Source organism: Peromyscus eremicus, chromosome 4, assembly GCF_949786415.1.
Source record: "Peromyscus eremicus chromosome 4, PerEre_H2_v1, whole genome shotgun sequence".
In the NCBI taxonomy this organism is placed as follows: Eukaryota; Metazoa; Chordata; class Mammalia; order Rodentia; family Cricetidae; genus Peromyscus; species Peromyscus eremicus.
Genome location: NC_081419.1, coordinates 126,377,670 through 126,405,087, shown reverse-complemented (window position 1 = coordinate 126,405,087; position 27,418 = coordinate 126,377,670). Strand labels below are relative to the sequence as shown.

General features: G+C 40.6%; 1 protein-coding gene across 2 annotated transcripts in view; it reads right to left on the bottom strand.

The window, feature by feature from the left end:
- Asxl1 (ASXL transcriptional regulator 1) overlaps window positions 1-27,418 on the bottom strand; it is a 76,573-nt gene that overhangs the window by 18,256 nt on the left and 30,899 nt on the right. Inside the window, exon 1 of one of the 2 annotated variants that reach the window (XM_059261664.1) lies at window positions 16,661-16,733. The exons of the other annotated variant lie outside the window; for it this stretch is intronic. Coding sequence (XP_059117647.1) covers window positions 16,661-16,732 — 72 coding nt within the window. The 5' untranslated portion in view covers window position 16,733. Of the gene's footprint in view, window positions 1-16,660; window positions 16,734-27,418 lie in introns of those variants that run through there. 2 annotated transcript variants of the gene reach the window in all.

Here is a 27,418-nt window from a genome sequence, read left to right as displayed (position 1 = left end):
GTAGAAGCCGGCAAAGAGCATCAGATCTCCTGGAACTAGAGTTATAGATGGTTGAGCCACCATGTGAGTGCTGGGAATTCAACTTGGGTTCTCTGAAAGAGCAGCCAAGTGTTCTCAACTGCTGAGTCATCGCTCCAGCCTCAACACCATATTATTAAGAAAGTTCAGAATTGAAAAAAATGTCAATTCTCCCCGCCAAAGGATACTCGAATTACAATGCAAGTCAACATATCTTAGTTATTTTAAAGATTTATTTTATATGAATGGATGTTTTGCCTGCATGTACATATGTGAACCACACGCATGCATGGTGTCCAAAGAGACCAGAAGAGGATACCAAATCCTCTGGAACTTGAGTTAGGAGATGGCCGTGAGTTACCATGTGAGTGCTAGGAACTAGGCTGGGGTCCTTTGCAAGTAGACTTAACCTCTGAGCCATGTCTCCAGCTCTACACAGACAGACACAGACACAGACACACCTCCCTCTCCTACATAGAAAAGCAAAGGGCCTCAAACATCAAAGGTATTTTTCAAAAACAGGACAAGGACAAATACTCTTGTAAGACAGGGTCTCACTATATAGCCCTGGGTTGCATGGAACAGACTATGTAGAGCAGGCTGGTATTGAATTCAGAGATCCATCAGCCTCTGCTGGTAGTAAAGGACACTGACATCCTTCTCTAGGGTCTAGCTAGGAAAGTGCACCCCTCATCAGGGAAACTTCTCTTTGCAACAGATAGAGATCTGTTGAAAACCATAACAAATGAAAATGCAGTTGTGCAGCCCAGTCCCAATGGATATATCTACAACATAACTGGTACAACCAAGGCTCAGGGATCACTTCAGAAGAGGCAGGATTTTACCAGAGAAAGACAGTTTGCTATTAAGACCCTGTCTTAGAAAAGTCAGAAACTACAGCATGAAGTATCATCAACCTGACTGCCCAAACATGACTTGAACAAACATGGCACTAAGAGGCTAGCTAAAATGGAGAGGGAAAGCTCAGCAGGCCTCAACCCTAGACAAAGGACTACAGGCCATTAAGAAATAGTCTTCCCCAGGGAAGAGCACACCCAATGGTTACCAAATGTTAGCTCTGAAAACATACATGCATGTAATGCTATACAGACTGCGCAGGTTGTAATTATGTAGGAATACATATACACATACATATATATAACAAAGAAAAAAGAAGGCCATGAATTTGAAATAGAGCAAGGGGACGGGGGGCAGTACATAGCAGGATTTGGAGAGAGAAAAGGGGATGGGGAAATGATGTAACGATACTCTCAAACATTTTTTTAAAAAAGTTGCCCAGCACGGAGGTGCTTCTTTTAAACTCCAGTGATTAAATGAGTAGTTGCTCAGGGATGAAAAGAGGGGATAGTGAATGACACCACTAAAGGGTTTGTTTCTTTCGGGGGTGATAAAAATGTTCTAGAATTACAGCATGGTAACTATTGTATAACTTTATGAATATATTAAAAAGTCACCAAATTGGAGAAAATTGTATGGTCAGTCAATTATGCCTTGGTAAACGTTGGTCTAAAACATCTAATGATGTTGTGATTTTGTTACATAAATCATTAAGAATTAAAACTATTAAAGCAAACTTAATGTGTGCTTAAAACTTCATTTTTTTTTAAAAAAAGATTTATTTATTATGTATACAGTGTTCTGCCTACATGTATGCCTGCAGGCCAGAAGAGGGCACCAGATCTCATTACAGATGGTTGTGAGCCACCATGTGGTTGCTGGGAATTGAACTCAGAACCTCTGGAAGAGCAGCCAGTGCTCTTAAACTCTGAGCCATCTCTCCAGCCCTAAAACTTCATTTTTAAACACTATTTTAGATTTATTTATTTTATTTATTTATTTGGTTTTTCGAGACAGGGTTTTTCTGTGTAGTTTTGGGGCCTGTCCTAGAGCTCACTCTGTAGACCAGGCTGGCCTCAAACTCACAGAGATCCTCCTGGCTCTGCCTCCCGAGTGCTGGAATTAAAGGCCTGTGCCACTGCCGGATTTATTTTATTCGATGTATGAGTGTTTTGCCTGCATGTGTGTTTGTGGACCACAGAGTTCAGAAGAGGGCATAGGATTGCCTGGTACTGGAGTGGTGGACAGTTATGAAGTACTTTGTGGGTGCCAAGACTCAAACTCAGGTCCTCTGCAAGTGTAACAAATGCTCTTAACCACTGAGCTATCTCACCAGCCCCCAAACTTCATTATTTGATTTTAAAGAATTTTTATTTTACTTAATGTGTTTGAGTGTTTTGTTTGCATGTATGTCTGTGCTCTCCAAGTGTGCCTAGTGCCCATGGAGGTCAGAATGGGCATCACATTCCCTGGGATTGAATTATAGAAGTTGTGAGCTGCAATGTGGGTGCTGGGAATTGAACTGGGTTTTCTGGACATGGAGTCAGTGATCTTAACCACAGACTCATCTCTCTAACTGAGATTTTGTCATTTCTCTTAAATTTGATATAAAATAGTTCTATTGAGTTTAAAATTCATTTCAATATTACAGCTGTCAAAGAAGTAAATAAAGGAAGTACTATTATGTTTAAAGTGAGCACACTTGTAATAAGAGTTTCAAACTGTGTGACAAAAAGGAGTTTCCATCAACCAAAAATAAAATTCTCCTGTGATCTGCCACCCACATCTGCAGGACAAGTTTGTAGTTAATGGTAACCATGGCTCACTATTCCTCTGAAACCCTAAAGTCTAGATATACTTTAGAATGCATAATTTCTTGACTTTAAAATGGTAATGTAATAGTATTATTAGCACCATATTAGCACCACCAGCAACACATAATCAAATACATCTTAGTATTTTTAAAGTAAAATGTATATACATACCAAGTGAAATAAACAGTCTAAAAAATCGGGCCAGAGAGATTACTCAGCATTTTCTGCCAAGCTTAATGATCGAAGGTCAAGTCCCAGGACCCACCTGAAGGATGCTGCCTTCTGAGACTGACAGACACAATTTCTCAATAAAATATTTGAAAAAGGATAGGCAAGGTGGCACATACCTATAATCCCAACACTTGGAAAGCTGAGGCAAGAGGGTAATTATGACTTCCAGGTCACCCTGAGCTACACCAAGAATGCCAGGGCTATCAACAACAATGAAAAAATGTTCAAAGGATTAAGACTTTATAATCTCACTTTTCCCATCAATTATAAAATGTGAAGAAAATTAATGGACTATATCATCAAGGCCCAGACTCTACAAGTACTGCCACTTATATCAAAAAATTAAGGAATCATTTATTTTTATCTTATGTGTATTGCTACCATGTATGTTTACATCATGTGCTTATGCCAGAAGAGGGCATCAGACCCCTTGGAACTGAGGTTACAGGGGGTTATGAGCTGCCAAGTGGGTGCTGGGAACCCAAAACTTGGGTCCTCTACAAGAGCAGCCAGTGCTCTTTATTGCTAAGCCCTCTTCAGCCCCAACCAGTTTTTAATAGTGAAAAACTTGGAAGCATCTTGAAAAGTCTTAATAACCTATACTGGAAATAAAAGTTAAGACTGAAATGGTACAATACTAAACAACAGTTAAGGAGTAAAACCATATTTATAGCAACAAAATAGCACATATTTTTTTCATGGCCACATATAGGAGGAAACCTGGCTTACTGAGTAGGTGGGAAGAGGAAGGTCATTGGTGGAAGTCAAGGTCATTCCCCACCTTTTCTGCAGGAAGGCTTAACTCCTATGTTTAAATATAGCAACCAAATACATGCCTCTCTTCATCCCCTGCTGCATCAAAAGAACGGATACAAAGGAATAATAAAGACGCAGTGCACAAAGAGAAGGGGAGGTGGAAGACAGCAAAGTGAAGGATATGAGCAGAATCTAGAAGGCAGCTGGGAAGGAAGCTAAGTGACTTGGCAGGAGAAGAAAACTCAAAATCTAATGTTACAGAGGAAACGTCACTAAGAATAAGCCAGATAGAAGTTCAAAAATCCAAGGGCACAGGGATGGGGAAGTATCACGAACCACTGCAGACAGAAGGGAAACATGGGCTGCCAAAAGGAGAACTTGCTATTATTCTGGATAAGCAGATTCCTCAGGTCATTTCCCTGCCATTCAAGCAATACTCTTCCAGCTCTGGAAGAACTGCAGTATTTATGTTCTAGTTAGGCTGAACCCAAGAAATTCTCAAAGAGAAGACAATAGGCACAGACAAGGGAAATGGGGAGTAATATGCCATATTCTAAGTAAGAACAAAGACAACATACAAAAGAGCTATGTTCCCAGAGGGGCTTCCAGAGATCCCCCAAACCACCTCACCTGTTCTTAGCTGACTGGCAAGCATTCAAAGGACTGCAGGTCTAGTGACCTAAGCCTGTATTCCCAGCTACTATGGAGGCTGAAGCAGGAGTGTTCCAAGGTTCTAGGTTTATCTACAGTACCAGAAACAGAGGGAGAGGAAGAGAAACAGCAAGACAGGTACCAGAACTTAACAGAATACACCTTCAAGCAGGTAACTGAGGAGCCCCCCAAACCACATGGGTTTCCATCTCTCTATCCTAGCCACTCAGTGCTCACGGCAGAGAACCCATCAGTTCTCTCAATATGAAGGACTCAGCAAGGACTGGCAGATGTTTAAGCACAACTGTTAGATGAAAGATGTCCAAAATTAAACAAACAGAAGTAGAAATTGAAAGGAAGAAGATAAATGTCACAGTAAACATTCTCTAAGAGCCCCAACAAGCACAGGGTGCTTTTAAAAAAAATCATCAAGAAGCATAAGCAAACACACACAATGCTGAGATCTAAAAGCAGGTTATTAGAAATAATATATTATCTCTCAGAGAAATGACTAAAAAGATGATACAGTGTTTTAAAGTACTTACTCTTGCAGAGGACCCAGGTCCAATCCCTAGCATCCTGTCCACATGGTAGTTCACAATTGTGCATAACTCCAGTTTCAGGATGCACATGATACACAGACATACATGTGAGCAAAACACTCATTCACTGAAGGGCCAGTGAGATGGCCTAGTGGGTTAAGGCTGCTGCCAAGCCTGATGGCCTCAGTTTAATTTCTAGGACTCAGAGGGTAGAAGGAAGAGAACTAACTCCCATAAGCTGTCATCTGACCTTCGTGCACATGCATGCACATAGTAGAAACAAAAAACCAAAACTGTACTCAGATGAAAAGACCCAAGTTTCCAGGTTTCATAATTATGGCAAGAGGCCCACTCTAATGAATAAAAGATCCATCTCATATCATATTATGTAATTTCAAAATACAGAGAACACATCATATGCAGGTAGGACATCATACCTCTCAAGCAAGTTTTGGAGAATGAATTAAGAATAAAATCAAGGCTGGAGAGATGATTCAGCAGTTAAGTGCATACTGCTCTAGCAGAATACCAGAGTTCCTCTCCTAGCATTCAAGAAAGTGGCTCACAACTGCCCTAACTTCAGCTCCAGGGGAGCTGATGCCTTTGGCTTTTGCTGCTATGCACACTCATATACACAGATCTATAATTAAAAATCAAACTCTTTTTAAAAAATAAGCAAGCCAGGCAGTGGTGGTGCATGCCTTTAACCCCAGCACTCGGGAGGCAGATGCAGGCGGATCTCTGTGAGTTCAAGACCAGACTGGTCTACAGAGTAAGTTTCCAGACAGCCAGTACTGCACAGAGAAGTCCTTCCTCAAAATAAGTAAGTAGGTAGGAAGGTATGTAGGTAGGTAGATAGACAGACAGACAGACAGATGGATAGATAGATAAAATAAAAATAAGCCAAAGTAAAATCTTAGGCCTCTGTCCCAAACTACTAACACAATACGGAACACAGAATAAAAGTGTGAGATCTCAACTTACCTCCCATATACCTTCTCAAAAGGCAACTCTATTCAAATGTGCTCTGCATAAATGAATTGCACAGAGAGTGTGCACATAAACTACAACAAACTGAGTCTCATGAGATCTAGGAGAGACAAGGAGAAAAGTGAAGAGAATTTCCAAGGTGCAGATAAAAGAAGCCCTGGAAAAACTTTCATGTGAGGGCTGAAGAGATGGCTCAGTGGTTAAGAGCACTGGCTGCTCTTCTAGAGGACCCAGATTTGATTCCCAGCACCCGTATAGCAGCTCACAACTGTCTGTAATTCCAGTTCCAGGTGATCTGATGCCCTCTTTTGGCATCCACAGGCACCAGGCATATAAAGCAGTACACATATGCGTAGAAAAAACACCCATACACATAAAATAATAAAAATCTAATACTTAGAAAACAGCTATGTGAATGCCAATAAGTAACTAACTGGCCCCAGTTTGCCTGGGTCAGACCAATCCTTCAGTCTAGGCATACAGGGATGGTTGCCTATCCCTACAAAAGCTACATACTGGAAACAAGAGGAATGACAGCCTGAGGTCAAAACCTTCAAAAGACGAAGAGGAAGAGGAGATCAATATGATAGCTATATCCAAAGAAATTTACAGCTGTTGGGAATACTGGGCTTCAGCTCTTCTCTACAACCTATTTTTATTCCCTATATTTGATATAATATTTTTAAGTAGGAAAACATCAGATAATTACAAGAGTCAAAACCATAACCAAGGCTATATTTACAAGTGTCACTGGTCCCTTCCCTACTTCACCGTATCACTCCAACTCTTCATTCCCACCCATCCCCTCTCAAGCAGCCTACTGTAATGCTTTTCTTTTCCTTGCACTTCTTTGTGCATAGATAATACACCCATCTATTTTACTTTCCCTTCATTCTTAGAGACACACTCCCCAAAATGCCTATCACAGATAATATTCTGCACTTTGCTTTTAAAAGCCATCTACTTGAGCTGGGCAGTGGTGGCGCAAGCCTTTAATCCCAGCACTCGGGAGGCAGAGACAGACGGATCTCAGTGAGTTAGAGGCCAGTCTAGTCTACAAAGCAAGTTCCAGGACAGCCAGGACTGTTATACAGAGAAACTCTGTCTCAAAAAACAAAAAAAACAAACAAATAAACAACAAAAACAAATTAGGATAAGAATTTGTACCGTATCAAGCTGATGAAAGAAAACGCTGGCCATACTTTCAGAAGGGGAGGCTAAAATCTTTTTAGATTATGGATTAGCCTATAGAAAAATGTCTGTCGTAAATCCTACAGTGAAGGGGAAGATGAATAGGTATCTCACTTACACAACTTAAGTAAAACATAGCTCTCTGAACAGATGAAGATAAGTTTCTTCTGTATGCCAGAATCTAATCAATATTTATATGTATAATTCAGCTATCATTTGGCTTAAAAGGGCTTATTGGGAAATGTTATCATTTTTACTATTTTCTACAGAGAAAATATTTTACTGCTTAAAATAACCCTGGACTTTTGAATTACAAACTGTTTTTATGTTCAAGCTATCTGTGTATTATTTCTCCTGCAGTTGTACATAAAATGTTTTTACATTAAAAAAAGGACAAATACTATAGAATTGTATTACATGAAATATATAGAATATACAAATTTATAGAGACAGAAAGACTAGATGTTATCTCAAGATGGAGAAGAAAAGGAATAGAGCAATGATTTCCTAAGTACAGAATCTCTGTTTTGTGTGATGGAAAAGTCCCACAAATAGACAGTAGTATCAGGACATAATATCATAAATAATTATTGAATGAATACTGCGAATGTAATCAATGAATAATACCACAAATGTAATTACTATCATGAGTGTAATTAATAAATATATAAGTGTAATTAAATAAATAAAAAAACAAAAAACAACTATCTAAGGAATCACATTATGATTTCATCGGCAGTGCCTAACTTTCTTCTCAGTTGCATAATGTTCCACGATGTGACCGATCACATTTATGTAACTACTCCCCATTTAGATGATCATTAATGTTTTGCAAACAGAAACACTATTGCTCTTCTTATCCAGCTTAGTGAGTAAGAGCACCTGTGTGAGCATAGGAACCCAAGTTCAGACCCCATATATGCACCTGTAACCCAGGCACTGGGACAGGGGGCAGAGAATGGACTGCTGGAGCTTGCTGGCCTCCAGCCTATTTCCCAGCTTAGTGAGAGACCCTGCCTCAAGGGTTAAGCAGAGAATAAGAGGCCATCCAACTTCTTCCTGATAGCCACGGTCTGAATACAATCTCAGTCAAACTCTGTTATGGCACAATACAACTCAAATAGTATATGAGTTTTTCTGCAAACAAAAAACAAAAGATCAATCAATTTTTCAATTGAGAACACAAGCCTGGCGATGGTGACATACGCCTTTAATCCCAGCACTCGGGAGGCAGAGCCAGGCGGATCTCTGTGAGTTCGAGGCTATCCTGGTCTAGAGTGAGATCGAGGACAGGCACCAAAACTACACAGAGAAACCTTGTCTCTAAAAACCACAAAAAAAAAAAAAAGAAAAAAAAAGACTTGCTATTTTCTTCTCTAAACTAGGTCTCACTTCTACTAGGTGACACAGAGCAAGGTTGTGTGTGAATGTGACATCATGCAGATGGCGGAGCCCAAGGGAGAAGCTTATAGTGGAGGTCAGAACTTGAACAGGGAACAGAAGGGTGCCCACCAGGCTTAGGAGAACAAGAGGGCTAAAGTGGGCACTGAAGGATAGTGTAGCAGGAATAGAATAGTTACGGAAGGTGGAGGGGTGGACTAAACAATAAACATACTAATGTTTTGTTCATTTCCTTTAGTTCAAGTATATGCACATAAGTGGATACCAGAGTTGCTTTCCACTGTTTTAATTTCCTTCTCCCTCCCCTTAGCCAACCCTGATCCCAAGAAGTCTCTGTGTATATACATGTGCATGCCATGAAACACATAGAAATCATAAGACATTTTTGGAGGTCTTATTTCTCTCATTCTGCCTTCATGTGGGTTCCAGGGATCGATCTCAGGTCATCCATCAGGTTTGTGTACCCTGCAAGTGCTTTTATACCCCACTAAGCCATCTCACTGGCACATTTTTTTTTTTTTTGAGACAAGATAGGGTCTCTCACCAAATCTGGAGCTCATCATTTGGTTAGGCTGGCTAGGTGGTCAGCAAACTCCAAGGACTTACGAGTTCCAGCCTCCTAGTGCTGGAATTACAAGTAGGCATTGCCAAACCCAGCTTTTTATGTGGGTTAAGTTCCTTAATTTTTTTTATTCCTACCATAAAATTACCTATTTACAGATAATGTACCGAATGTAATGAAAGAAAAAAAGACAACACTGCAACAGGTTTTTTAAACCCCTTAGGAATGTACAGATAATTGGTATTACACTGCATTAATCAACTGCTGCTTTTTTTTTTTTTGGTTTTGTTTTTTGTTTTTTGCAAGCTATGACTATGACAGTTTTCAAATAGAAAAAGGCTTGGCCACATGTGGTGCCACATGTCTTGAATCACATCAGTGTTATTTTCTAGAAGCCAGATAGATCTTGGCTTGGCATGAGTTCATGCCTGCCAATTATCGTTTAGAAAGAATTTCAAAGGTACTATGCAGAAGGGTGTTGGATGGCCTGCCTGGAAGAGACAGCTGGGAAGGCAGAAAGACTCAGGTAGCCAGGGTCTGTAGGACAGGACACCACAAAAGAAAGAGCTGCAGAGAGCTACAGAGGAAAGCTCTGTGTTACTGTCTAGCCCACAAGTATGGTGAAACTACCCAAGATTACACTTAAGCCAAAAGAATGACAGAACAGTGTCTGGTCCTTACTCAGGACCTCACACAGTGGCTATTCCTATTATACAGACTAGAAATGTCAAAAACAGCCTCAAGATTAAAAAAATGACCTATTCTAGAAAGGAAAGAAAATCTTGACCTTAACAGACTATCAAGTGCACACTGTTTCTTAGCCGAAGATTCTTACAAACAAAACTTGCAATAGTTTCCATGTAACTTAACCAAACCACTAATAAATCTTTAAATTTTTATTTTTAAAGATTTTTTAAAAAATTTTATGAGTGAGGCCGGGCGGTGGTGGTGCACGCCTTTAATCCCAGCATTCGGGAGGCAGAGCCAGGCGGATCTCTGTGAGTTTGAGGCCAGCCTGGGCTACCAAGTGAGTTCCAGGAGAGGCACAAAGCTACACAGAGAAACCCTGTCTCAAAAAACAAAAACAAAAAAACAAAACAAAAAAAAAAAATTTATGAGTGTTTTGCTTGCATGTACGGCTGCTGTGTGCCAGCCTGGTGCCTGTGAGTTCCAGGAAAGCCAGGGCTGTTAACACATAGAAATCCTGACTAGGAAACAAACAAACAAACAAGCAAACAACAACAACAACAAGATACCTGACAGAATAAACCACCACACAAAACTAGTAAGAAAGAGAATGAAGAAAATAACAAGGCACCAGTAAGTGTACAAGAAGGCATGCTCAATGTGGATGAACAAAAAGGTAAGGATGGATGGATGGAGTCAAGTTTCTTTCTTTTTTTTTTTTTTTTTTTTTTTTTTCGAGACAGGGTTTCTCTGTGTAGCTTTGCACCTTTCCTGGGACTCACTTGGTAGCCCAGGCTGGCCTCGAACTCACAGAGATCCGCCTGGCTCTGCCTCCAGAGTCAAGTTTCTTTAGGAAGCAAGGTAAGCAAAGCACTCAGGAAGATGCCGTCAAAGGCATGTTCAGCTCTGGTCTTTTTCTGTTTCTGTTTTTGTTTTTCGAGACAGGGTTTCTCTGTGTAGCTGTGGCTGTCCTGGAACTCGCTCTGTAGACCAGGCTGCTTGAACTCAGAGATCTGCCTGTCTCTGCCTCTCGAGTGCTAGGATTAAAGGTGTGTGCCACCACCGCCTGGCTCAGCTCTAGTCTTTAAGCTAACAAATATTTAAACCAAAGACTAGACAAAACCACAGAAACAGAAATCAGACTGATGTTTGTCAAAAACTGCTGGAAAGAATAGAATGGAGGGAAAAAATAACTTGGAAACTACAAAAGAGGTGGTTAATAACATCAATGTACTAACTGCCATTCAATTGTTGGAACTTTAAAATAATGGTTGTTATAATTTCACATTGATTTCTTGAATATATTAAAAATAGTTTTATTTTCAATTAAATGTGTGTTTGTACATGTGAGTACAGTGCCCATGGAGGCAAGAGGGTGTCAGATCCCTTGGAGCTGTACTTACAGGCAATGAGTATTTAGGGACCTAACTCAGGTCCTCTATAATAACAGAATGCATTCTTAACCATCTCTTTAGTTCCAACCTCTACCTACCTATCCGCCTACCCATACTCTTATTTATTTTAAGAAACAAAAATCATTCATACAACACCACAAATACATTTATTCTGATGTTAAGACAGGGTGGGTCTCACTATGTATACCAGGTTGGCCTGGAACTCACTATGTAGTCCAGGATAATTTCAGCCTCCAAAGAGTTGGAATTACAGGGTACACCTTCACATTCAGCCTATAAGTGAATTATGTAAGTATTATTATAAGTAAGAAACCTGATATAAAGTATAGCATTAGTAAATTTAAAGACCAGTTGAGAGCCAGTGAGACAGCTCAGTGAGTAGAGGCACTGGCCAAACAAGCCTGATGGCCTGAGTTTAATTCCCATACAGTGAAGACCTGACTCCTTCAAGTTGTCCTCTGATGTCTACAAGCACGCTGTGACACACTGAAATGGCTAATAATAAAATAATAAATTTTAAAAAGCTTTGTTTATTATAAGACTACAGACAAAAGGATAGTAAATTATGGACAGAAATGACTCAATAGACAAAATCTCTTAAATAAGGAGACAACTGAATACAGTGCTGCATTCAATACTGTGTCCTTAACAGAAAAACAACAATAGCAGAAAAACTGAACTGCATAAAGCAGAGTTAGCAGCGCTGTACTGTGGTGATATGTTGTGTACCCTAATAAAATCTGCCTGAAGATCAGAGAACAGAACAAGCTACTAGATTAAACATAGATGCCAGGCAGTGGTGGCACACACTTTTAATCCCAGCACTTGAGAGCTCACACCTTTAATCCCAGTATTTAGGAAGCACACATGCCATTAATCCCAGCACTAAGAAGGAAGTGATGGCTGGGCAGAGAAAGGTATATAAAGCGTGAGAAGACAAGAACTAAAGGCTTTTCGGCTGAGGGCACAGAGACTTTCAATCAGAGAATTCATGGAGACCTTTGCAGCTGGAGCCTTTCAGCTAGAGAGCCTTTTCAGGCTGAGGTGTCCTAGAGGTAAGAGGTGGCTGTGGCTTTTTCCTTTGTCTTTCTGATTTTCATGATCTTTCAGCATTTACCCCAATATCTGGCTCCGGGTTTTTTGGTTTTTTGTTTTTTGTTTTTTTTTTTCAAGACAGGGTTTCTATGTGTAGCTTTGGAGCCTGTCCTGGAACTCGCTTTGTAGACCAGGCTAGCCTCAAACTCACAGAGATTCACCTGTTTCTCTCTGCCTCCTAGGTGCTGGGATTAAAGGCGTGTGACACCAATGCCTGGTGGCTCCGGGTTTTTTATTAAAAGAACTTCTTAATATTCGTACTACACTGTACCACTGTGAATTTCTTAGTTTTAAATGTACTACAATTAAGTAAGACAGAAGTGCCAACACTGTGAGAAGACACTGGTCAAGAAATTGGGCATCATCAATAGATATCCTGGTATTGCGGGATATCTGATCACACTGTGTGAAGATGTGTCTTTGTCCTTCCTTGCCTGCCTAAGGCAACTTCTGACTTGTTTAATAAAGAGTTAACAGCTAATAGCTAGGCAGGAGAGGATAGGCAGAACTTCTGGGGAGAGAAAGGAACTTGGGGGAAGAATCTGAGGCGAGGATTTCACCAGCTAGACTCGGATCGAGTTGGGCGACTCAGAACAAGTCAGACATACAATACTGAGGAGAGGTAACAAGTCACATGGCAGAATGTAGATGAATATAAATGGGTTAATTTAAGTTTTAAGAGATAGTTGGGAACAAGCCTAACCTAAGGCCAAGCTTACATAATTAATAAAAAGTCTCCACGTCATTACTCAGGAGCAGGCTGTCCAAAGAAAGTCCAACTACATCCTGGGATACATGCGGTCTTTGGGCCACATTTATACTGGGGAGAGCTATGTAGAAAATACACAGGAATGTTGCTTATCTTTCTGATTCCCCCAAAGAAATAAAACTTTTTTTTTTTTTAAGTTAAGTGGAGGACTAGAGAGCTCGCTCAGTAGGTAAATACTTGCTTTTATAGACATGAGTACCTAAGTGTGGATCCCTGGAGCTCACTAACCAACCGGCCTACCTGAATCAGTGAGTTCCAGACTGCGGTAGAGACCTTGTCTCAAAAACTAAGGTAGAGAGCCACTGCAGAGGATACTGACCTCTGGCTCCACAAGCAGACACACCTTTTTGCATATGTGCACACACACAGAAACATAAGCTCATATACGTCATACATACACCAAAGTTAAATGTATGCCTACATACAATTTGGCCATTTAACACCACTTTGTTCTAGGAAAAACAAAAGCATTTCCACATAAAGACTTGTACAGAGATAGTCATAAAAATCGTATTTGTAATAGTTCAAAGCTGGAAAACCCAAATGTTCTTTCATGGGTGAGTGGATCAATACCTATCAAGTCATTATATATGAACTAATATATCCAACAGCAATGCATAAATCTCACAATCAGCACACTGAGCAAAAAAAAAAAAAAAAAAAAAAAAAAAAAAAAAAAAGGCACACACACTGAAAAAAAGTATGTTTATGTGAACTATAGAAAAAACTTCCACAGTGACAGGGAACAATTCAACAGTCACATGGAAATGGAGGTAAAGAGCAAAACAGACTGTGAAGGAACAAAAGGAAAAGGTCTGGGGTGATAAAAATGTGAGCTGTTGGCTAAATGGCAATTACAATAGAAATGGGGTAACACATTACTATTATTTGATGTTGATTATACTACTTGATGTTTTGTTTTGTTGAGACAGGGTCTTGCTAAATAACCCTAGCTGGCCTAGAACTTATATGTAACAGGCTGGCCTGAATAGCAACCCTTCTGCTTTAGCCTTTTGAGTGTTGGGATTATAGGTGTGTATGTGCTACCATGCCTATTCCTTACATTTTGATAATAAAAAAATGAGAGGACTAGGAGTGTGGCTAAGTAGTAAGTTTCGTTTGGCCCTGGTTCAACTCCTACACCCTTAAGTTAGAATTAAAGCATGAAAAACATCTGTAGTGGCTAGTCTTGGTGATCAACTTGACATCTTGGGAAGAGGGAACATCAATTGAGGAGTTGCCTCCATCAGATTGACCTGTAAGTATTTCGTCTGTTGGGAATTTTTTTGACTGTAAATTGATATATGAGGGCTTAGCCCATTGTAGGTAGCACATTCCTAGGGGGCAGGCCAAGCTATGACCATATCCATCATGCTCAATTACAGTTGGTGGTCTCATAAATGTGTATTAATTTCTAAGTATTTGTCATTGTTGCAATAGTTTGGATCTGAAGAGAATGGTCCCCATAGGCTCATAGATTTGAATTCTTGGGTCACCAGGGAAGTGGCACTACTTGACAGGATTAGAAGGTGTAGCCTTGTTAGAGAGGAAGTGTGCCACTGGAGGTGGGCTTTAAGGTTTTCAAAAGCACAAGCCAGGCCCAGTGGCTCTCACTTCCTGCTGCCTGTGGATCCAGATATAGCTCTCAGTTACTTCTCCAGCACCAGGCCGACCAGGCTACCATGATCCCTGCAATGATGATAAGGGACTAAACCTCTGGAAGTGTAAGTAAGCAAGCCCCAATTAAATGCTTTCTTTTATAAGAATTGCTGTGGAGCCGGGTGGTGGTGGCGCACGCCTTTAATCCCAGCACTCGGGAGGCAGAGCCAGGCGGATCTCTGTGAGTTCGAGGCCAGCCTGGACTGACAGCCTGGACTACCAAGTGAGTTCCAGGAAAGGCACAAAGCTACACAGAGAAACCCTGTCTCAAAAAAACAAAAAAAAAAAAAAAAATTGCTGTGGTCACAATGTCTCTTCAAAGCAGTAGAACACTGATTAAAACAGGCCCATATGCTAAAGTCCTCAGCTTGGACCTAGTGAACAGTGAAGGGTGGGACCAAATAGGAAGTCTTCTAGTCATGGGATGGATTGGTGCCATGTAGGGGACAGGAAGACTCTTACTACTTCAATGTTTGGGTAGGAAGTAGACTGCCTTTCATGCCACCGTGTGCCTTGCCACCTGACCACGGTCCCAAGAGCAACAGGATCAACTGATCATGGACAGAAACCTCCAAACTTGTCAACAAACACTTTTTAGTTAATTATCTCAGAGCATTTGTTTTGCTGGGTGGGGGAGTCCCCTCCTGTATCCCAGACTAGCCTTGGACTCAATATGTGACTAAGATGCTCTTGAACTTCTGATCCTGCTGTAACCATACCCCCACCAAGTACTGGAATTACAGGCATGTACTACTATGTTTGACTAGTTTATGTGGTGCTAGGAATTAAAAGCAGGACTTCATATATGCAAGACAAGCATTCTACCAACTCAATTACACCAGCCTTCAGACTTGGTGTTGCTTTGGTTTTTTTGTGTGTGTTTTTGTTTTTTGTTTTGTTTTTTGAGACAGGGTTTCTCTGTGTAGCTTTGTGCCTTTCCTGGAACTCGCTTTGTGGACCAGACTGGCCTCGAACTCACAGAGATCCGCCTGCCTCTGCTTTGTTTTTTTGTTTTTTGTTTTTTTTTTTTTTTACAGTAACAAAAAACCTAACACATTTCTAGAAAATAAGAATAATAGTGTGTGGTGCTAGGGGTCAAACTTAAGACCTCATATACATTTAAAAAGTGCTCTATCACTGAGCCACAACATCAGCCCTCACCTTAGTGCCTCTTTTCTAAATCTAGAGAACCTATAGTAAAAAGATGAACCAGGTGGTGGCGCACGCCTTTAATCCCAGCACTCCAGAGGCAGAGGCAGTGGATCTCTGTGAGTTCAATGACAGCCTGCTCTAAAAAGCAAGTTCCAGAACAGCCAGGGCTATAAAGAGAAACCAAGGGCTGGAGAGATGGCTCAGCGGTTAAGAGCACTGGCTGTTCTTCCAAGGTCCCGAGTTCAATTCCCAGCAACCACATGGTGGCTCACAACCATCTATAATGAGACCTGATGCCCTCTTCTAGCCTGCAGGCAAAACATGAAGGCAGAATATTGTATACATAATAAATTAACAAATCTTAAAAAAAAAAAAAAAAAAAAGAGAGAGAAACCAACCAACTAGCCAAACAAACAAAAAAACCAGGATACCCTGTAATATTACCCATTTTCCAGGTTTCTTTTGTAAATCAATGAATATATGTGATATATTATAAGAATGGTTATGTCAATTTTCCACTCTGTAATATGACTTTGCAATTCCTCTCAGTAAGAGAAATATTTTGCTGCTCCTGGGAGCTGATATGACCAACAGACTGATGCAGGGCTGCTCAACCTTGATAATCTTGTTTTTGGACCAGATAACTAATTCCTGTGGCAGAGGCACTGCATACTACAGGATGCTCCAGTACTGCTGGCCTCCAATGCAAAGATCTCTCTCTCTCCACTTTCCACCTCCATGGCAAGAACTAAAGTTATCAGACTGCTAAATATGGGGAACCAGAACAGTCCTTGGTGTAACTATGCTGTGTGACACAGAGGCTTAAGAAGCACTTACACACTGAGGCTTGCCCTTTTGTTGCTACTTACTGGGAACCTTTTGTGACTCATGTGCAGTCTCCCAGTAGCTCCAGCCAACAGAATACCAGGGAAGAGGGCCATCCTAGACTACCTGGTGTATCTGTTTCATTTTGCTGCATGACACATTATCACAGACTCAGTGACCTAAACAACATACATTTATTACCTCAGTTTTCTAGGGGGGTGAGAAATTTAGGCACAAGCATGGCTAGATTTCCTGCTGAGGGGCTCCCAGAGTTTGAATCAGGGTGTCAGTTGGGCTCATGGTTATTGTAGAAAACTCTTTCTATTAGAGGACTAAGGTCACTCCCAGGGCTGTCAGCATGGACTTGGCATTCTGCTCCCAGTGTTACTAGAGTTTTTGCCACTTGGCCTCGCACATGCCAACATGCATCTTTAGCAGACTTGTTCTTATCATCATCCATCTCTGAACACTAGACCCACATCTAACTGACTCAGGCCTACCTACCCAGAATAACATCTTTGGGTTAAAATCAACAGAATCTAAAAAAATCTCTCCACCTTTGCTTACCCTACTGCTGAGAACAAATTACAACTGCCACTCCCACACAGGAGATTACACAGGGACAAGATTATCAGAGATCATCTGGGAGATCTTTCTGACACATCTAGCCTCCAGCTAATCTAAGTCTGTGCTGATAAGGAAGCAGACCAGCAACCAAAGAACTGTAAGTAAAATAACAGGTTGTTCTAAGGCATCAAGTTGTGGGATGGCTTGCTGCATACCTAATACTAAGAGTGAAGTGTGGTGGCTTGTGCCCACAGTCCCATCACTGGAGAAGCTGAGGCAGGAAGATCTTTAGTCCTATATACTAATTTGGGATACATAGCTAAAACTGCCTCAACACACACATACACCAAAACAAACAAATATTCCCTCCCAAAAAAAGACTAGGGGATAGAGGACTGGGAAGCTAATAGCAAAGACACAAAAACTTCTACCATATATATACAGAATCAAGAGAGTCAATTATCAGGCTAGGTATTCTCTGACAATGCAACAGCAATTCCAAACTCAAAGGCACAGACAGCACATTTTAAATCTACAGATGAAATATGAAGCTTCAATCAGCAGATGTACTTTTTCAAAGACTATGTTAATCCTACAGCCAACATTCTCAAGTCATTTTTCCTTTTACAAGATATTTCACAAAGTTAGGCATACTAACAGACTTTATTATGTAGTTTTAGCCAGACTTAAAAACACAAGCATAAAGGAAATTTGGTTTTACCACTGAGAAGGCAAATGCAAGAAACACTAAGGAAACAGCAGAGCTGACAATTTTAAACTGAGTGTAGAATTCTTCATCAAACACACTGCAAAAAATACAATACAATTTTAGGGCTGGGACTTAGCATGCTAAACCCTAGGTTTACTTATCAGCACCACATAAACTAGCCAGGGTAGCACATGCCTATAATCCCAGTACTCTAGATGAAAGGCTGATGAAATCTGAAGCTCAAGGTCATTCTCAATTACGTAGTGACTTAAAGGCCACCTGGGATACAGAGATCCCACCCACCTATCCTACCCTTGCTGAAGAAAAAGAAAAGGTAGGGGGAGAAGAGGAAATACCACAATTTTAACTGTATTTCAGTGTTCAACACTGAATCCATTAAACAGAGACAGGTTAACAAAAAACAACCCCTCCACACCACCCAAACTGAACTTCTAGTGTTTTTAAACTGGGGATTTGGAGAGAGCTCAGTAAGTAAAGGAATTGAATTCTCTCACAAGGACACATTTAAAAAAGGGGGGAGGGGATTTCAGGACACACCTTTTAAACTCAGCAGAGGCAGGTAGATCTCTGTGCCAGCCTGATCTACATGGAGAGTACCAGAACAGCAAAGGCTACATAGTGAGACCTTGTCTCAAAACCAAACGAACAATCAACCTAGGCAAGGTGGCATGCATTTGAAACCTCAGTTCTGGGGAGGTAAAGAGAGGCGAGCCCTAGGACTCACTGGCCAGCTAGGCTAGTTCCACTTGATAAGCTCCAGGCCTGGGATGGGGTTACGGGGATGAGGTACCCAAAGAAAGATACCCAAATTTTTCTGTGGCCTCCACAGACACACAAGTGAACCTGCACACTTTTAGGCAAACACACAACATAGAATGTGGATGGGTTAACAGATTTAACACTACTAGTTAAAACATCAGTAGAACATCCCAAAATAGAAGAAAATATTTAAAACAAAATTAGTAAACCAAGGAGTTGGGGACAATTTCAAGCAGCCAATATATATGCAATTAAGTCTTCAAATAGAGCAGGAGTGGAGATACAGAAGAAATTATCTCAAGAATTAATGACTGAATATTTATCAAGTGTGATCCAAGGAGGTAACAAAATCTAGCACAAGAAACTGGAAGCAAACTACACTAAGCTGCACCACAATCAGACTGTAAAAATGCAGTTTAAGGAAATCTTGTGGGGTGGATGAGATAGCTGAGCCTCCATAAAAAGGCATCTGCCACCATGCGTAACAGCCTAAGCTCCATCCTGGAACTCACATGATGAAGAAAACCAAACCCAAGCTGTCTCTAACCTACACAAATGCAAAGTGATATGCAAGTGTCAACCATACATACACTTTCAAATTTTATTATTTTATGTATATGAGTGTTTTATCTGCATGTATGTCTGTGTCCTATATGTATACCTGGTGCCAGCAACTGGGAGGTACAGGCAGAAGGACCAGAAATTCAAGGTCATCTTCAGTTACAAAGCGAGTTCCAGGCCAGCTTCGGTTACATGAGAGCCTATCTCATAAATAAATAAACGAGCAAATAAATTAAACAGATATTGATAGATAGGTAGGTAAATGGCTCACTCCAAGCTCAGATGGCTCTACTAGTGAATTCTATCAAATATCAAACACTGAAGGAGGAAATACTTTTCAATTCTTCAATAATAATAGTATGGTATCATCATTACCCTTATCTGAAAAATCAGACAAATACACCACAAGATCTATAGACCAATATATCTCATAAGATGGACACAGAAATTGTTCAGATTTTGGCAACTCATATCCGACAACATAAAAAAAGGGAAATAGATCATGATCTAGTGAGTTCAATTCTGGTAACAGCTTAGTTAACTGTTAGCTATAATAATCTCCACTTTATAGATAAAGATTCAGAGACAAGTAATTTATGTAAAGAGTCATTCTGTCAGTTTTCTTCCTTTCTTTTCTTTTTTTCTTCCCAAGATAGGGTTTGTGTAGCCTTGGCTGTCCTGAAACTCAGAGATCCACCTACTTCGGCCTCCCTGTTGGGATTAAAGGCGTGCACCACCACCATCTGGCCATTCTGTCAATTTCTGACTAAACCAAGTTTCTAGAGCCACTATACATGTAACTTCACAATAGTCCCATTTAAAAACAGAACCAAACAGCAAATATACTTCTGGTTCTCCTCCAAGTTGTGCCTAAAAAAAATTATCCATGCACCCCTGACAAAAAACACACAAATACACAGACACACAAAGGACAGTCACTGGCTCAATAAGGGTGCTGGCTACCAAGGCTGAGGACCCGAGTTCAACTCCTGGGACCCACAGGATGGAAGGAAAGAACTGATTTCCATAAATTTTCCATATATGGTACTGATTACCATATATGGTACATAACCAATTAAGTAAACATAAAACTTTCTAAAAAGTCATGAACAGTATAGTTTGTGAAATTTTCACCAAAAATTTACAGTGAAAGTGGGCACAGTAATCTCAGCATTCAGAAGGCTGAAACAGAGGGACCATGAGCTAAGACCAGTCTTAGCAAAACCTGAAAAAGAAAAAATAAAGGGGAGGTGGGTTTAATACAATGGTACCTTAGTTTGAACAAAGCAGACAAAGCAGACAGGCACATATAAAAGAAAAATTAGAAATAGATTTTGATACTGTCATGGGAACACTAGGAAGTCAGGATTTGCTACATACCATAGTTTAGAATTTAAGGTTCCCTCTAACTGCAGTGTTAAAGGGTTGGTCCCTAATGTTGGTGCAACTGGGAGGGAAACAAAAACAGGTTCTAGTAAGAGGTCTGAGACGACTGTAGGCATGTCCTGGAAAGAGACTGTGGAAGCTACATTGTATTTCTTTTGCATCTAAGACATGAGCTAAGTGGTTTTGCTTTGTCAAAATGCAAAGATGTGCTTCATCATAGGCCCATAGAATGGGGCTAACCAGTGCTGGCTGATCCGAGTACAGAGTTTATACCACCACACCTATCTCCCGTGATCACTGTTTGTGCACATGCCATTATTGTCTTTTCAATAAATTCCTGATTTCTCATATATGTAAGCATCTGCTAAGTCATAAGCATTTTGTCTTTGTCAATTGATTCCTTTGAGTATTTTACGATAGTGACAGACACCTGACAGACTCATATGAGAAAGTGACACCACTGACATAGCAGCTGCTACACAATCTCCATGACACGCAACTTAATATAACTCAGAAACTTCCCTGTTTCAGTGAGTCACTCCAGTTTTACAAGATGTCAACAAATGTCCAACAGTTCATTCACTGAATATAGCAGACAGGTCCAACATAAAAGCTTCCCATACCCAAAATACATACATAGGGGCAGGCCCGAAAGCAAAGCAACGGAGCTACTCAAAGCCAAATACCTCAAAGATCTACTAAAACCAGACAGAGGATTCTGGAGGTGGGAGAGATATTCTGATACCTGTCAAAGAATGAAAGGCAATCTGAAATGAATTAGGTGCACATAGTATCAGAAGTCACTGAGGCTGGAGAGACAGTTCAGCAGTTAAGAGCACTGGCTGGACTTCCAGAGGACCAGACCAGGTTTGATTCACAGTACCCACATTGTGGCTCACAACGGTCTACAACTCCAGTCTGAAGAGGTCCAAAGCTTTTTTCTGGCCTCCAAGATCATCAAGCACCCATGTACAGACATATACATACATACTAGCAAAACACACATAACACTAAGTTTTTAAAAAGTGATATGATGAAGTTTATGAAGCCAACAACCAACCAACCAACCAACCAACCCACCCCCACAACTACACAGAAAAAAAAAAAATGAATGCCAATCTACAGCCCACAAAAAAGTTGTTTGCTGTCTGTTAAAAGTCAGAGTTCAGCCGGGCGGTGGTGGCGCACGCCTTTAATTCCAGCACTCGGGAGGCAGAGCCAGGCGGATCTCTGTGAGTTCGAGGCCAGCCTGGGCTACCAAGTGAGTTCCAGGAAAGGCGCAAAGCTACACAGAGAAACCCTGTCTCGAAAAACCAAAAAAAAAAAAAAAAAAGAGTTCAAGTGAAGCAGTACTGGCGCCTACCTTTAATGCCAGCACTTGGGAGGGAGATGCAGGCAGATCTCTGAGTTTGAGGCCAGCCTGGTCTACAGCCAGGGATACACAGAAAAAACTCTGTCTCAAAAAAACAAAACAAACCCCCCCCCAAAAAAAACCAAAAGACAAAAACAAAAAAGGTTCAGAGTTCAAAGTATCACTCTAAAAACCAAACTTCCATTTCAAAAGTATGGATTACAAAGTTACCAAGTGGTTCAGGAAGATCACAGAAGAGATGAGCTGAAAGGCAGGTGGAACATGAGCAAACCTGACAGGCTCATTTGAAACTTAAACCACTCTCTAAGGAAAAACTTTCACAGTGTCTCAGAAAAACAAATCCCAGGGCTACAGATGCAGTTCAATTGATACATGCTTGCCTAAAATAAAATGTACAATGCCCTGGCTTTGAGCCCCAGCACAAAAAAAAACAACAACAAAGAAAAAAACAATTCTTTAAAAATATCTCACAGACTGTAACACAAAGGTAACAGGCTGGGCATGCTGCTGCACTGCCTGTAAATCCCAGCACTTGAGAAGTGGAGGCTCATTCTTGGCTACACAGTATGCCTGAGACCAGCCTGAGCTATGTAAGGCCCTATCTCAAAACACAAAGCCATAATTAAATAAAAATAATAAAAAGGCTGAGCCTGGTGATGAAGGTATAGAGGGATCAAGAGTTCAACGTCATCGTGAGTTAGGTGTCAGAACATGGGAGAAGGGGAGAGGGAGATGGAGAGAAGTAGAGGATAGGAAGACAAAGCGAGAAACAGGAGAAAGAAGTGTATTCTGGCTCCTATTTTCAGTATACAGCCTCATGGTGGAAAAGAACGGCATTTGGGAAGTGCATGCATTTGGCCAGACAAGGGAGCAGAGAAAACGCAATGATGATGTTCTACTGCCTTCTCTCTTTTCTTATTCAGTCCAGGGCCCTAGCACAGAGCATGGTGCCACCCACATCACATTCAGGGTCTTGTTCTCTCTTCAGCTAAACTTCTCTAGAAACACATTCAGTACATCCGGGTGTGTTTGCTACTCGATTGCAAATTTAGTCAAGTTGACAATAAGTATGGAAGAGTGAATGGGAAGGTTTGACATAGTAAAACATGATCCTTAGAAAAAGCTATAATTCAAAGTGTGAGTCTCCCAACTGTAATTTACTCAAACACACACTGCAGCAAACCTCACAGCAGTAAAGACAGAACATGTTTACAGGAATCCTTGAAAGTTGCTATGAGCCAGGTATGGTGGTGCACACCTTTAATCCTAGCACTCGGAGGCAGAGTTTGTGAGTTTGAGACCCACCTGGTTACCTTGGTCTACACAGTGAGTTCCAGGATAGCCAGAGCTATATATATAGTGAGAGCCTGTCTCGGGGGAAAAAAAGGTGCTATAAATAACAACAGACAACTTTCAAATGAAACAAAGGAGCCCGAAAACAGTAATATCTTTCCATGACAGAAAGTAATAGTCAACTACAAATCACTACACTTGGCTGTTAAGAGGGCTTGCTGTTGCTCTTCCAGAGGATCTGAGTTGATTCCCAAAACCCTCAAATGGCTCAAAACCATCCTGAACTCCAGATCTCAAGTTCCACTCAATTCTACACCTTCATGGTGCACAAACACACACAGGCAAAACATTTACATAGATAAAATAAATAAATCTAAAACATCTAAGAAACAATAACCAAAATCAGATCACTACATACTGAAGTATCACCAAAGGGAAGATTCTTAGCCATCCACTGAGAAATTAATTTGAAACAGGGGTCTTAAGATACACCAAGTAGTCTGTACTGAAAGAGATGTATAAATGATCTTCATAAGTACACAACAGAGTCAACACACAAAGAACAAATGGACTGCAAATAGCAGTGGCAAATCAAGAAATTAGTATCATTTCAACTGAAGTCCTAACTGCAATTTCCCCCAAGAGGTGCAGGATTAAAGGAAGAGCTGGGTGCATGCTGGTACTCTCACCAAGTTATGACAAGTTTCTCATTTTCTTGTGGTAGTGGGGACCAAACATATGGTTTGGCTGAGAAATACACACAAATACTATGGTACAGAGAGACTGAAAATAGCCATATGTTAAAGGAAAACTTGAACACTGTATAAGTTAGTTTAGTGGTTAATATCAGTGTAATAAGGAAGAGCACTAAGGAGCTAATTAAGAATCTTTCTTTAAAAAGATGAGAACTGAGCCGGGCGGTGGTGGCGCACGCCTTTAATCCCAGCACTCGGGAGGCAGAGCCAGGCGGATCTCTGTGAGTTCGAGGCCAGCCTGGGCTACCAAGTGAGTTCCAGGAAAGGCACAAAGCTACACAGAGAAACCCTGTCTCAAAAAACCAAAAAAAAAAAAAGAAAAAAGAAAAAAGATGAGAACTGATTCCACAAAGTTGTCATCTGTGTCATGGTGCAAGCACAAGAGCACACGCGCGCACACACACCTTCCTTTCTAATACACAGTTATAATAAATGTAAAAAATAAAAAAAAAATCTTACTGGGTAATAGAACAAATATAATATTTACCACAGACTTCCTATCAGAAACTATGCAAATTAGAAGACAAGGAATTAATAGTTTTGAACTGCTCAAAGGAAAACTATCCTGGTTAGGGAGATGGCTTGGCAGATAAAAGTGCTTGCCACCAAGCTTGTGAACCTAAGTTCATTCCCTAAGACCCACAGAGTTGAAGGAGAGAACCAACTCCCAAAAGTTGTCCACTTACTGTCATGTGCATGCCATGCTATGCCCATGTCCACAAATAAACACACATGACACACCCACACTCACTCACCCACCCACCCCCACACACCTCAATAGATAAAATTTTTAAATAAGTATTTAAAGCAAAAATAGTAATAATGTTCTATGAAGTGTAAGAACTACGTAGAAATATCACAAAATGACTAACACAAAAACCAAAGGGGTAAATGTAAGAATATTATAAAGATCTTGCATTTTACATGAATGACATACTACTTAAGAGGTATTTTTTTGTTTGATAACGTTACAGTTTATAAAATATGAGGCAAGCTCTGACAAATGTAGAACTATATTAACTAACAATGACGAGAGCAAATTAACTAGGAAACAGATAAACAGGGTAGATTGAACTCAATCATAACAATTACTTTAAATGTTCAGAGGCAAGGCTCAGCCGTTAAGAGTACTGGCTTTAAAACCATTTGTAATTTGGAGGTGGGGCTTGAGGGTTGGTAGCGGTGATCCCAATGCCCTCTTCTGTCCTCCAAAGGCACTGCATGCACAATAACACAAGCAAAATGGCCATCCACATACAACAAAAATAAAGGTAAAAAAATGCAAGTGTTCAAGAGCTGGAGAGATGGCTCAATGGTTAAGCAAACTTTCTGCTCTCACAGAGATCTGTGGTTCTGTTCCCAGCACCCATGTTGGGGAGCTCAAAAGCACCTCTATCTCCAACTCCAAAGGAATCCAACACCTCTGGCCACCAAAGGCATTGGTACTCTTGTGCACAGACACACAAGCATATATGCAATTTTAAAACAAATTAAGGTTCTGGAGTGATGGTTCAGTGGTTAAAAGCACTTGCTGCTCTTGGAGTCAACTCAGGTTCAGCTCCCAGCACCCACATGGGAGAGAGTACATTCATCAGCTCCTTTAGAAACCAGCTGGACAACTTAACGGTCACAAGCAAGAACAAAAGTGAATTCTTGGTCTCATTCTTGAAACACACACACCTTGGAGAAGCCAATACACAGATGTACCAAGAGACATGCACTCAGTGCAACAGTTTGCCAAAATCACAACTAAAAACAACCAAATACAACCGTGCAACAGATCAACCATGAGGCACACAAGACAGCATACACTACAAAGCATGAAGTAGTTCAATTAAATGCTCCAACATAGATGAAGCTCAGGAAAAACAGCAAGTCAGGGGAAAAAAAAAAAAAAAAGGGTTTCTCTGTGTTAGCCATGGCTGTCCTAGAACTCACTCTGTAGACCAGGCTGACCTCAAACTCAGAGATACCCCTGCCTCTGCCTCCCAAGTTGCTGAGATTATATGCATGTGCCACCATCACCCAACAGAAAAAATACTTTTAAAAGCAAGAAACCCTGAACAACGTACTTAGGTTTACACCTCAGTAATGCACAAGTGTGGGTGGACCTATACATGAAAACAAAAGGAATTTTGTTGTCAGAGAGCTTGCTTACCTGCCTATCATGCATAATGTCCTGGGTTCAATTCTCATCCCCACATCTATAATCCCATAGTCAGGATGATCAGGAAGTCAAGGTCATCCTTGGCTGGACAGCAAGTTCAAGGCCACCCTGAGATATGTGCGACCTGGTCTTGTTATAAATGATAATCTGAACAGTTGTAACATGAATCAAGGAGGGAAAGGAGTGGACTCAGAAGGTTCAATGGGTAGAATGCTGCTTGCACTTGGGATGTCTGGTGGGCAAGAGGGGAATCGAGGGTGTGTTTTTCCTCCCAGCTGCTAATTTTTTTTTTTAAGGACATGAACTTTGTATATACTTTTTTTTTGATGTTACATATTTTGCAAAAAGAGTAAAAATAACATAGTCTCACAATGAAAGCACAGTGAACTGCTATACATGGTTGTTCCTACCTCCACTCCCAACATTGGACACTAAGGCGGGAGGATATGTGTTCAAAGCCACCCTGAGCTATACTATATTGCAAGACTAGCTGTAAACAAAACACCAGGCCCAGTAGGTCCAACAAACAGGTACTATCATAAAGAATATCTTAAAGATACTACTGCACAAAAATCAAGAAGAGGAAAGCAATACACTTGTCTTTACCCAAAACTAGTTCATCATAGACATCTGTATGTAATTTATACATACAGACAAAAAATCTCTAATAAATTATAAATCTAGCCATAGGTACATACAAAGAAAACCATACTGAAGTTACACTAGGAAGGCAGGGGGGCCTCCGCACTGGAAAGTCTGCTAACAGGACTCTGTATTATCCAATTAAAGAAAACAAATTGTAAATCATTGACTCACAAATATTTCCCAAGTTTCTATTTTTCCCCTAGAGTCTATAAGGATCTACATTACAAATCCCTCCTTGTGTTGGTCTGAATAAGAACAGTCACTACAGGCTCTTATTTTTGAATGTTGTCACCAGGGAGTCAAACTGTTTGAAAGGATTAGAAGGATTAGGAGGTGTGGCCTTGTTGGAGAAAGTGTGTCACTGAGGGGCAGGCTTTGAGGCTTTTTTTCTTTTTCTTTTGTGACAGGGCTTTATTATTTTCTTTGGCTGTCCTGGAACTCACTATGTAGACTACTAGGCTAGCCTCAAACTCACAGTGATCAGCCTGCCTCTGTCTCCTGAGTACTGGGATTAAAGGCCACCATGGACAACCACACTGAGCCCAAGGCTGTTTTCTCTTGTAAGAG